The following is a 12,714-nucleotide window of genomic DNA, read 5'->3' as shown; positions in this document are numbered from 1 at the left end:
CATCTCTGAAATAAAAATCTTATATCTGTCAATCTTTGTATGTGTGACATCTTCAGATAAAGAACGAGTATCAAAACTTCTGGAAGAGCTGTCAAAAGCCTAAAAGAAAACTTTGTGACCACAGTGGGGCATCTTCTGCGAACACTGTGGATGGCAGAGAGGCATGTGTGGGAACCATGGACCCTGAGAACTGAGTCCAGGCGATTCAGAGTCCAGCTGAACGTGAAAAAGCTCTAGGAATACCCCAATTGCTTTATTTCATACACTTTCCATTTTATATATGCGTAAGAGTAATATGACAAAAATTTATGTTGAAGTCTCAAGCAGCTTTTCAATAAGAAAACATAAATTCTACATTTTAAAAAGCGTTGTAGTCAAAATGGCCATCATCAAAAAAAACCCTACAAACATTAAATGCTGGATAGGATGTGGTGAAAAGGGAACCCTCTGGCACTGTTAGTGGGAATGTAAATTGATACAGACCCTATGGAGAACAGTATGGAGATTCCTTAAAAAACCAGGAATAAAACTACCACATGACCTAACAATCATACTACTGGGCATATACCCTAAGAAAATCATAATTCAAAAAAACACATGTACCCCAATGTTCATCGCAGCATTATTTACAACAGCCAGGACACGGAAGCAACCTAGATGTCCATCCACAGATGAATGGATAAAGAAGTTGTGGTACATAGGTACAAGGAGTATTACTCAGCCATAAAAAGGAATGAATTTGAGTCAGTTCTAGTGAGGTGAATGAACCTAGAGCCTGTAACAGAGTGAAGTAAGTCAGAAAAACAAACATTGTAATATAAATGCATATATATGGAATTTAAAAAATGGTACTGATTAACCTATTTGCAGGGCAGGAACAGAGATGCAGACAGAGAGAAAAGACGTGTAGACACAGTGGGGGAAGGGGATGGTGGGACAAATAGAGAGAGCATCGCTGAAACATATGCATCTGTAAGGCAGCGAGGGGGAAGCTTGCTATGTAACACAGGGAGTGCTAATCTGTGACAGCCTAGAGGGGTGGGAAGGGGGGAGGTGGAAGGGAGTTTCAAAAGGGAGGGAATATATGGATACTAATGGCTGATTCATGTTGTTGTACGGTAGAAACCAAGGCAACATAGAAACCAAGGCAACATAGTAAATCAATTATCCTCCAACTAAAAATTTTAAAAAGCATTGTATCAGTTTATATTGTAAAAGCTTATATTATATGTTTATAAAATACAAATTTTACATTAAAAATACCCTGCTCTGTCAAAAGGTGGGTTAACCGGGGAGGAGGGGAGTCTGAAAAAAACCTCTCAGCTAACTTTTTAGGGGCTATTCTCTAACTGCTGGAGAATAAGAGTTCTGGCAAATTCTGTGGGTTTTGAGACACAGTGTCCTAAGCTCATCTTCCTCCACTACAACACTTAGGATTAGGGAACAGTGTTGATGGCACATCCCTGACACAGCCTTCTCCCCTCCCTGCCCAGGGTGTACAGGAACTGCTCCAACAGGGGCTATACTCACAGCGGATACGGCAATGGACTGCACGTCAGCATTCGAGACCAGATGGTTCTTCACGAGGGTCCCAGTAGCTGAGTCCCAGATCTGCACCTTCCCAGCAGAGTCCACGCTTATGACAGTGCCATCTGACAGGAAGGCCACACCCCAAATGATGCACTTCCGCTTAGACACGCCCATGTACTGCCTATCCACCAGCATCTTACCAATAGCGCTTCCTGGTGAAAAAAGCAAAGCCCACGCTTGAACAGCACTCATTTCTCCTTAGTCTTGAAAAGCTGCCTGTGTTGGCATCTGGTAAGTTCAGCTGCTTGAGCCCAGATCACAGAGAGCCAGTAAACAGTGGTTATGGTGAACTCAAGTATGGAACACCAAAATGTTACCTGGAGAAGGAGGGTGGGGCAGGGGCATGCTGACAGAAGACATTTGTGGTGAGGAGGTGAGATGGAAAGAGACGTTTGGTACTTCACTTAAACATGGCCACCTCTGCATACATATGCTACTCTGCTCTTTTCCAAATCTCCATGAGAATGGGATAGAAGACAACAGCATCAAAATTTGGGGATTGGAAAGCAGACACAGAGTAGTAACTGACTTAGTAGAACCTGAAAACTAAGTCCCAAATTAGCAGAAGGAAGAGCCAAAAAACCACCTGATTTCTACCATGGAATCCTCGGAAGACCCAGCAACTGGTGACTCCAGACACACTGGAAATAGAGGTGAAAGTGGGGTTAAAAGGAGGGACTGGTTGGAAAAAAGTTTAAGAAACCTGAGATGCTAAAGGCAAAGGAGAAAAGGAAAGATATATCCATCTGAATGCAGAGTTCCAAAGAATAGCAAGGAGAGATGAGAAAACTTTCCTCAGTGATCAGTGCAAAGAAATAGAGGAAAACAATAGAATGTGAAAGTCTAGAGATCTCTTCAAGAAAATTAGAGATACCAAGGGAACATTTCAGGCAAAGATGGGCATAATAAACAACAGAAGTGGTAAGGACCTAACAGAAGCAGAAGATAAGAGGTGGTAAGAATACACAGAACTGTACAAAAAAGAGCTTCATGACCCAGATAATCACAATGGTGTGATCACTCACCTAGAGCCAGACATCCTGGAATGCGAAGTCAAGTGGGCCTTAGGAAACATCACTATGAACAAAGCTAGTGGAGGTGATGGAATTCCAGTGGAGCTATTTCAAATTCTAAAACATCATGCTGTGAAAGTGCTGCAATCAATATGCCAGCAAATTTGGAAAACTCAGCAGTGGCCACAGGACTGGAAAAGGTCAGTTTTCATTCCAATCCCAGAGAAGGGCAATGCCAAAGAATGTTCAAACTACTGCACAATTGCACTCATCTCACATGCTAGTAAAGTAATGCTCAAAATTGCCCAAGCCAGGCTTTAATAGTACATAAACCGTGAACTTCCAAATGTTCAAGCTAGATTTAGACGAGCCAGAGGAACCAGAGATCAAATTGCCAACATCCGCTGGATCATCGAAAAAGCAAGAGAGTTCCAGAAAAACATCTGCTTCTGCTTTATTGACTATGCCAAAGCCTTTGACTATGTGGATCACAACAAACTATGGAACATCCTTCAAAAGATGGGAATACCAGACCAGCTTACCTGCCTCCTGAGAAATGTGTATGCAGGTCAAGAAGCAACACTTAGAACTGGACATGGAACAGACTGGTTCCAAATAGGAAAAGGAGTACGTCAAGGCTGTGTACTGTCACCCTGCTTATTTAACTTATATGCAGAGTACATCATGCAAAATGCCAGGCTGGATAAAGCACAAGCTGGAATCAAGATTACCAGGAGAAATATTAATAACCTCAGATATGAAGATGACACCACCCTTATGGCAGAAAGTGAAGAAGAACTGAAGAGCCTCTTGATGAAAGTATAAGAGGAGAGTGAAGAAACTGGCTTAAAATTCAACATTTGGAAAATTAAGATCATGGCATCCGGTCCCATCACTTCATGGCAAATAGATGGGGAAAAAATGGAAACAGTGGCAGACTTTCTTTTCTTGGGTTCCAAAATCACTGCAGATGGTGACTGCAGCCATGAAATTAAAAGATGCTTACTCCTTGGAAGAAAAGTTATGACCAACCTAGACAGCATATTCAAAAGCAGAGACATTACTTTGCCAACAAAGATACGTCTAGTCAAAGGTATGGTTTTTCCAGTAGTCATGTATGGATGTGAGAGTTGGACTATAAAGAAAGCTGAGCGCTGAAGAATTGATGCTTTTGAACTGTGGTGTTGGAGAAGACTCTGGAGAGTCCCTTGGACTGCAAGGAGATCCAACCAGTCCATCCTAAAGGAAATCAATTCTGAATATTCATTGGAAGGACTAATGCTGAAGCTGAAACTCTAATACTTTGGCCACCTGATTTGAAGAACTGACTCACTAGAAAAGACCCTGATTCTGGGAAAGATGGAAGGCAGGAGGAAAAGGGGACGACAGAGGATGAGATGGTTGGATGGCATCTCCGACTCAATGGACTCAATGAGTTTGAGTAAGCTTGGGAGTTGGTAATGGACAGAGAAGCCTGGCGTGCTACAGTCCATGGGGTTGCAAAGAGTCGGACACGGCTGAGTGACTGAACTGATATGATATCCCTCAGGTCCCGCCTCACAGCTAAGAATCCAGGCAACTCCCCAAATTCCACTTCTCAGAGGAGACCAGAAACTTATTCTCTGAAGAGGGGTATCAGTGCAACTGAGGGTGGAAGCGGTATATGGAGCATAGATTAAGTGAAAACTTGTCTCTCAACATTAAGAACACCAGTTTTCTTAGAATGCTGATGGCCCTGCTTGTTATCACCCCACAGGAGAACAAAAAACACTTCTGGGAAATATGACTTGTACACGACAAAAGACCTAAACAGCCTGTCTTTAAAGCTTCCCCATACTGACAGTCAAGCCAGACCATTCCTCAGTGAAGTTTAGATGCAATAAACTTGTCTGGTGATGAAAGGAACCCCTAGACACTGGAGGACAGCCTTAGTATGGAAGGCAGAGGCCCAAGAGAGGGGCAGAGAGAAATAAGTAACAGTTGGAGACGAGAATAGTCTTGGAGAAGAGTTAGTACTATATAATGCAAGAGTTCATACTATATAATGAAATAAAAAGAGAATGCTATAAAAAAGAACATTCAGGAAACAAAGAAGAAGTCTAGAAACAAACAGCTGAAAGGAAAATCTCAAGAAAAGGACTAAGATAAAGATGACAAACTCTCTCAGGAAGCAGAGTAAAAAGTTAGAGATCAAAAGTAACAGGGAAAAGAAAGAAAGAAAATAAATGAGAAAAGCCAACATTCAAATGATAAAATTCTAGGGAAAAATGGAGAGCAACTCATTTAGAAAATGATTATAAGAATTTTCCTCAGAAATGGAAAACATGGGTTTTTGGATTGAAGGAAACTATCAAGTTGTCCAATATAATCGATATTAACAGATCCACACAACAAAGAACATAATTATTAAATTCAGAACAGTAAAGATAAAAGGAAGATCTTAAGAACTCCCAGGAAAAACAAACCACAAAAACCTACACAAAGGATCTACTCCCAAAAAGGCATCAGACTTTATAACACTAGAAGCTGAACAGCAGAGCCACGGCTTCAACATTCTAAGGAAAAATAATTTCCAACTTAGAATTCTTTCTCATAAAAACCCTTTCTCAGGATCCACCAAACAAAGTGATAAACTAGGAAAGTGCATGACATGGCCACGGGGAACTCCACGTGAGAGACAAGCAAAGGGAATTCCCGGAATGGTTGAAAAACCAGAATTCAAGATCTCAGAGTTGTGCAGCAGGCCCAGAAACTGGCTCCACTCGACTGAGGCAGGGCAGAAGGCTCTGGGAGAGAATCCTTCAAGGAGATGAAAGCAGTAGAAAGAAAACCAGAAGTGGGAATTACCTAGTGGTCCGTGGTTAGTGGTGGTCTGGTGCTTTCCCTGCAGGGGTCCAGGTTCAATCCCTGGCCAGGGAACGAAGATCCTGCAAGCTGTGCAGCGCACCCCACCCCACCCAAAATGAGAAAGAAAACCAGATGTAGCTGAACCTACCTTATACAACTAAAAGAATGTAGAGATGAATTACTGATATATGTATCAATCACACACAGGAGAGAGAGAGACAGACACACAATATTAACGAAAAGAATACAGGGTACTTTCCAATTAAAAATAAAATTAAAAAAAAAAAAACCATACAGGGAAGGAAAAGACATTTACTCTGCCAGTAGTACCTATATAGTCTGAGATTAAAAACATCAACTGCTAATCTGAACAAAACTGCAAAATAACCGTACTGGGAGGATCAAGAAAAAATATGGGTACATGTGGCAAAGTGCAAAGAAAGAGGGTTAATAGAGTGAAAGTCAATAAATAAGGGGCTAAAACTGAGAAAATAAAACACAGTATTTTAAGCATACTATGTATAGCACAGAGACAAATACCAAAAGAAACAGCTAAGAGTTGCAGGTTATTGCCTTTGAGGAGCAGGAGAAGGGATACTGGGGGAGTCCTGCTTTTTTGTAACAAGCCTTAAGGAATTATTTGACTATATGCATATGACTGATAACAATAAAAAACTTGCTTAAGCAGTACAGAGGAAGAAAAAGGCGACATCCCTGCCCTGCGTATCCTCTCATCTTAGAGGGGAGTACAGACAGCCACCTAACAGGTTGAAGTCAGTCTCATCACTGAAGGAATCCATCAGCCAATCCTCCAGGCCAAGAGCAGAGGAAATATGTTACTGTGTTACCAAGAACTTAGGTTCCTCAAAGACAGACACTTTCTTTTATGAAGAACTGGTATATATAAATAGGTATCTACTGATTATTTATACTAAGTGGCTTACTGGTTGAAGGCAAATTTTAGTGTGAATTCTTATGATGAAAAATACTGTATTTAATTGAAGAATCAAGGTTCTCCTAAAAGCAGCAGTAGGAATCTAAGAAAGATATGAAATTCATAGTGACAACTCAGAAGGTTGGTGAAAGCACAAGGACACAAGCTTTTGGAAACAGAGAAATGTGAATTTGACAAACAAGACCCACATCCCAAATGAGCTGAGAAAAACAGTCACCTGATTTGGAGTCAAACACGCTAATATAGTCTATGGAGCCAGCCGCAACGTGAGTACCAGCAGGATGCCAGCTGAGACTCAGGATTCGACCTGGGGAGTTTTACAACCAAAGAGAAAGTGACATACACGTACATATACAGCAAACAGTAACTGAGTTCTTTCCACAGTGATCTACAGGACTAGCGTTCTATAGTCTTAGCACTCACCTACTGCATTTTCGTGAAGAACTGTTTTGCAACAGGTGAGGAACAACTTTTTCCTGGGACTCACATGACATATTTGATGCTTGCTTTTAATAATGGATAAATGGTTGATAGGATTGTAAACAAGCACAACCTTCTGAGGGTGACCAGGCAGTAACCAAACAAAATTTAAACGTGCCTATCTGTCACAGCAATTGCACTGGCAATTTCAACACAGAGAAATATTACTAGAGTGCCCAAGTGAAGAAAAGAATGTTTGTTACAGCACTGGCTTGAGTAGTAAAAAAATATATATATATATATTAATAATAGTATCTATCAGTAGGAGTTTGATCAAATAAATTATGGAACACCATAAAATGGAATGCCACTCACATGGGCACAACTCAGCTCACACAGAAAGATGTCTGTGATATAGCAAATGAAAAAAAAAAAAAAAAGCTGAAAAGCAAGTGCAAGCACTCCTGGAAATGTATCCGTCCGTTCGAAGATACAAGGTCTAGATTCATTTTAAAATGTTGCCTACAGACTGAGATGAGCCACTTATTCTTTTCTTTCACCCTTAGCCAAACGTGTGAAATTTTTAACAACACTGTGTCACCTTTGTAATTAAAAAAAAAGAACACCTGCAAGATATTAAAAACAAACATACAGGGATTTGATGAATAGAGAATAAATATTACTAATGGACATAGAGAACATCTCAGACACCACTCTCCAGAAGAGGAGTCAGCATACTGTAACCCAAAGGCCAACCTGGGGTGAGCTGTCGTTAATGAAGTTTTAGGCGAGAACAACCATGACCATTTGTTTAAGCATTATCTAGGACTGCTTTGCTGAAGCCTACAATATTAGCTGGTGTCTTTACAGAAACAGGTTGCCAATCTCTGATCTGGAAGTCAGTGTCAGTAGGTACAGCTGGAACAGGGGCAACTGGCTATAAAATTCCCACATTCAACTTGAATGTACTAGCAGGACTGAGAACCACAGCTCCTACCTACAGCAAAGTCCTAGTTTTGAGACTTTATGCACATTTATCAAAACTTCACTGAAGTGAGTGAGAACTAACAAATTGATTCACATAGAAACACTTGCTTTCCTATTTTGGATTGCCAGTTTTCTCTATTATTACTTAACCAGGTAGTCATAGCTACGTTATGTTACACAGTAAAGAGAACCTGAGCTAAGGACAGCATCTAGCATATACCCTGCATCGCAGAAAGTTGGCACACAGATAAAATATTCTCTGAACCCATAGGAAAGTATCCCATCTCCAGTGGCACAGAAACATAACTTCTTGTTAACACTACTCACTGCCCTGATGACAAATAACCCTTACTTTTCTGACGATCAAAATTTCTTTCAAACTGGATTTTGTCTGGAGTGATCTGAAATAATTTCACAGATCCATCTTCACAGCCAACCTATCATGGAAAAGGGGGTGGAAAACAAAGAAAGCATTTTAGAGAACCAAATATACACATTTAAAATATATACATTTCTTCCATCAAGCTAACACTTGCTCTGAAAGAGGAAAAATAGTTTGTGAGAGGAAAAAAGTACTGGTATCAAGAAATTTGGTTCCTGGCAGCCATCACATCCCAACCAGAAAGCAGGCCAATGAGTGGCCTAATTCCTGCACAGGACATGGAGGAGAAATAGGATTTCACGGCATGTCTGTGCTAGATACGATGGCCTGAATTAAACACCCGTTAACTGTGTCACCTTCATGGAGATATGTCAAGATACTGTAAAATAGTACCAAAAAAAAAATCAGTAACTCATTACAGAAAATTAATGGTAAGAATGCGCAGGGAGGAGGGAAATCTTAAGTCTGTGCTCAAAAAATTTTTGAGAAACATGGTTCTACAAGTCAACTTGTAAAAAGACCTATCAGAACTCTTAATATACTAACGTGTGTTGTGAATCTACAGAAGGACTTAACACGTGGTAATTCTGAAGCAAAATGTATCATAAAACACAAAGTGCAGCAAAACAAAAGACAGTGTCTGTATCTCCCAATTCCAAAGGACACAGTTTGGGAGATGCTGAACCAAACTGAAACCTCTGGTGTCATTAATGAACAAACAAGCTCCAAAGTAGAAGCAGAAAGGGTGCAAAAGGACAAGGGATTTTTACATCTCCAGTAATAACCCCAATCGTGTATCTCCTATTGGAATCCAGGTACAATTGATTGCTTGGTTGCTGGAATTCGGCTCAGACTGGAATTGCGACTGGCCACAATGTAACTTTACCTTCCTATGAGCACAGGGAAGCAAGTGTAAATGGGCGCAAGAGGAGATCTCGGTTTGGATTACCAATAGTTGCGTACTGACCAAAAGTTGAGAGCCATTGGGGCTGGCGGCCATGCTCCAGATGGGCCCTCCAAAGGCATCCACAGCATATTTGATGGTCAATGCCTGTAAATCATACTCGATAATTTCTCCATTGAGTCCAGCACTAAACAGTCGCTGTCCTTTCGCCCAGCACAGAGCTTCTGTGGCCCGAGACTCATGACCTGGGAAAAACTACAGAAACACAATAACTTCTCAACCCACCGTGAATTCACCAGCTACCAGCACTGAGTGATCACAGGTAAACGGGGAAAATTAAAATGCCCCTCTAGAAATAACTTAGTGTGGAATTTCACACTATCTGAAGATCATGATACTGATATTTTCATTTTTTTTCAGGCTCACATTTTAGTTATACGGTTGGTTTTGTTTCTTTTTCTAGGACTAGTTCTGCAAAATGTTTTCGGACAATAAAGTCTGCAAGTAATTGTATTTCATGTTATCTGATTTTTAAAAGTCATTGTAGTGATCTTGATCGATGATTTCAAAGGTGTATATGTGTCAAAAGTTATCAATATGTATACTTTGAAAACATGTTGCTTACTGTGGGCCAATTTCACCAATAAATGTTGTCTAAAAAATGAAAAGAAAAGAAATGAATGCAGCTCACTCCAGCTTTTCATTCAAGTCTCAGATTTCTAAGTGTTTTCTTCTTGCTCAAAAAGCATTCATACAATCAAGGAATTTTATTCTTATAGCTGCTTGCCACCAAAGGGAATGAAAGTGAAAGTGAAGTTGCTCAGTCCTGCCTAACTCTTCATGACCCCCTAGACTGCAGCCTACCAGGCTCCTCCGTCCATGGGATTTTCAAGGCAAGAGTACTGGAGTGGGTTGCCATTGCCTTCTCCGGGAGAGATACAATTTTTCCTAGCTGAACTTGAAAAAGCAGAGCACCTGTAAATGGTCTGCCCAAATTGCCAAAGTCGATGACACAAATAGAAGATAACTCTCCTTACTACTAGTCCCTACTCTTCACTCTCATGATCTGACAGTGACCACCCAAGCTAATCAATCTTCAATAGCCAGGAAGGGAACAAGGAAACAAGGTGGAAGACTAGACTGAATTAATTGTTCAAGAAAAAAGAAAACCGATGGGAGTGGAAAATAAGATGTACTAGGTAAAGACCCGTTGAACATATATTAACTCAGTGATGCCTTTGTATTAAGCACTTGCTAAATGCTGGGAATACAGCCATATCACTGACAAGATCCCTTTTTCATAAAATTGGAAGTTCAGCAGGGAAGAAGACATTAAACAAATATATAAACAATTATATAGTTGCAACAATAATAACAAGAAAAATCACAGGATGCAACAAGCGTGCATCACAGCATGTTTTTCATGCTATAGAATGGGACTCATTTTTGGTGACCAGTGATTTCTTAACTCTTGTTATTGCTTCAGGGGTCAGCTCAGTTAAGTCATCCCTTTTCAGGAATCCTAAACCCACCTCATCAGAGCAAGGCACCTCTCCACTAAGATTCTATGCCCATGCTTAGGTCTATCATAAAACTGACCACACTATTTCAAACCGTATACTCATCTTTCCCCCACTGGATTTTGAGCTCCTTGAAGGTAGGGCCTCTGACATTCATCTTAATGCCTAATGCTTGCAGTCATTTAGAAATAGTTACAGAGTACCTAAATTCCAAGTACTACGCTGCAAGACACTGCATTCATTTTTCCTTCTATTCATTTGTATCATGGTGTTGAGGGCATGCAAAGCACTCAGTAAATGTGAGCTGAATTATTTTGCTGCATCTGAAATCTGTAATCAGAGACTTTGAAAAATAGGCTGCTGTAACAGCCCTGTGCATATACCCAAATGATATTTTACCTAATTTAAAATCTTCTTTACTTCCAAACATTAGGTATATAAATCTACCTTCTCTCAAATAGATAATTTAGGAATTCATCTTCTTGCTATCACATCACCAAAAAGTTTGATATTAAAACATCTCATCATTTTTTTCTGAATTAACAGTGAAATGGGTAATAACACAGCAGGAAATGCCACTTTACTAAAGTTATAGGTGCAGAGACTGATAGGAAGCAATGATCTTGACAATAAGAATGCTGCGCCCAACAAATCTAGTAAACATCAGTTTCCAAATGGCAGTAAGCACCACAATTCCTAGGTAGGATCTTTCTAACCAACATTACATAGACTGAAGCTCTAAGTTTATCAGTCAGACAAGAGGTTGTATATCTGTTCTTTGTTTCTAAACAACAGAGAGAGTAGGGGAGAGTCATTTTCTTCTGATCTCTTTGAATACAAAAAAGACAGAAGATTTTGCAGAATTAAACTTAAGAAAAAAAAATTAACATCAACACCACCAAATCCGGCTCCCATATGACTTACTTTCTCCTGAAAGTAGTTTGCTGACAAATTATAAATTTCCACAGTGCCATCTGTTCGTGAAACAGCCAATCTGTTTGACTGGTTATTGTAAGCCACACAGCGGATCCCTGATGGAACATAATTAAAGAAACGCACTCGATGGACATTAAATTCACCCATTCCTAGGAGGGGAGAAAAGAATCATTGTTAAACAGCAGTATGTCACATCTCCTGTCTTTTATTACCACTCTTCTGGACTTCCCTCCTGGCTCAGATGGTAAAGAATCAGCCTGCAATGAGGGAGACCTGGGTTCCATCTCTGAGTTGGGAATATCCCCTGGAGGAGGGCATGGCAACCCACTCCAGTATTCTTGCCTGGAGAAGCCCCATGGACAGAGGCGCCTGGCGGGCTACAGTCCATAGGGTGGAAAAGAGTCGGACACGACTGACTAAGCGCAGCACAGTACCACTGTTCTATGTGGCAGACTCCAAATGTATCTCACTGAGGTTCATTTCTATTTTTCCCCATTTTTGGGGGGTGGGGAGAAGGCCAGGCAGGAACTGGGGGTGGGGAGGATATGGGATCTTAGTTCCCCTGCTCCTGTCACTAGAAGCTCCCAGTCTTAACCCCTGAACCGCCTGGGAAGTCTGACTGAGGTTCATTTTAAAATATTCAACTAAAGATGCTTTAATGGTCCACACAGAATCTATCAAATAGTCTCCAGAAGCTCAGGATTCTTCCACAAAAAAAAATTCAAAAGCAACACATAGACCATCACCCAGCCTCCTAGCAATCCTGCAAACTGCCTGAAGGAAGTGCTCCAGGAAGAGAGGTGAGAATCTAAAACTTGATCTTAGAGCAAAAGACTGAACATAACCTCATTTTTTTACAGGGAGTGCGCGCTTGAATGGAGCCACAAGGAGCTGACCAAATGTATTCGAAAAGAAAGTGAAGTCGCTCAGTCGTGTCCAACTCTCTGCGACCCCATGGACTGTATGTAGCCTACCAGGTTCCTCCACCCATGGGATTTTCCAGGCAAGAATACTAGAGTGGGTTGCCACTTTCTTCTCCAGGAATTGTATTCGAGGCAGAACTAAAGTCTCCTTCGTATTTGGTGCGTGAGGTTTCTGGAGTTGGGGGTGGTGAAGAAGAGGATCAATACCTCGATCATTCTAAGAAAGCAAGAAATGTT

The 12,714-nt window shown here is 40.7% G+C and overlaps 1 protein-coding gene across 1 annotated transcript in view; it reads right to left on the bottom strand.

The window, feature by feature from the left end:
* UTP4 (UTP4 small subunit processome component) overlaps positions 1 to 12,714 on the bottom strand; it is a 29,911-nt gene that overhangs the window by 16,525 nt on the left and 672 nt on the right. Inside the window, exons 2-6 of the mRNA XM_052656052.1 lie at positions 11,543 to 11,703; positions 9,162 to 9,353; positions 8,165 to 8,249; positions 6,623 to 6,712; positions 1,531 to 1,742 (exon numbers count right to left, since the gene is read on the bottom strand). Of these exons, the coding sequence (XP_052512012.1) occupies positions 1,531 to 1,742; positions 6,623 to 6,712; positions 8,165 to 8,249; positions 9,162 to 9,353; positions 11,543 to 11,701 (738 nt within the window). The 5' untranslated portion in view covers positions 11,702 to 11,703. The remainder of the gene's footprint in view (positions 1 to 1,530; positions 1,743 to 6,622; positions 6,713 to 8,164; positions 8,250 to 9,161; positions 9,354 to 11,542; positions 11,704 to 12,714) is intronic.

The sequence above is a fragment of the Budorcas taxicolor genome, chromosome 18 (assembly GCF_023091745.1).
Source record: "Budorcas taxicolor isolate Tak-1 chromosome 18, Takin1.1, whole genome shotgun sequence".
Lineage (NCBI taxonomy): Eukaryota > Metazoa > Chordata > Mammalia > Artiodactyla > Bovidae > Budorcas > Budorcas taxicolor.
This window is presented reverse-complemented; position numbering and strand designations above follow the sequence as displayed.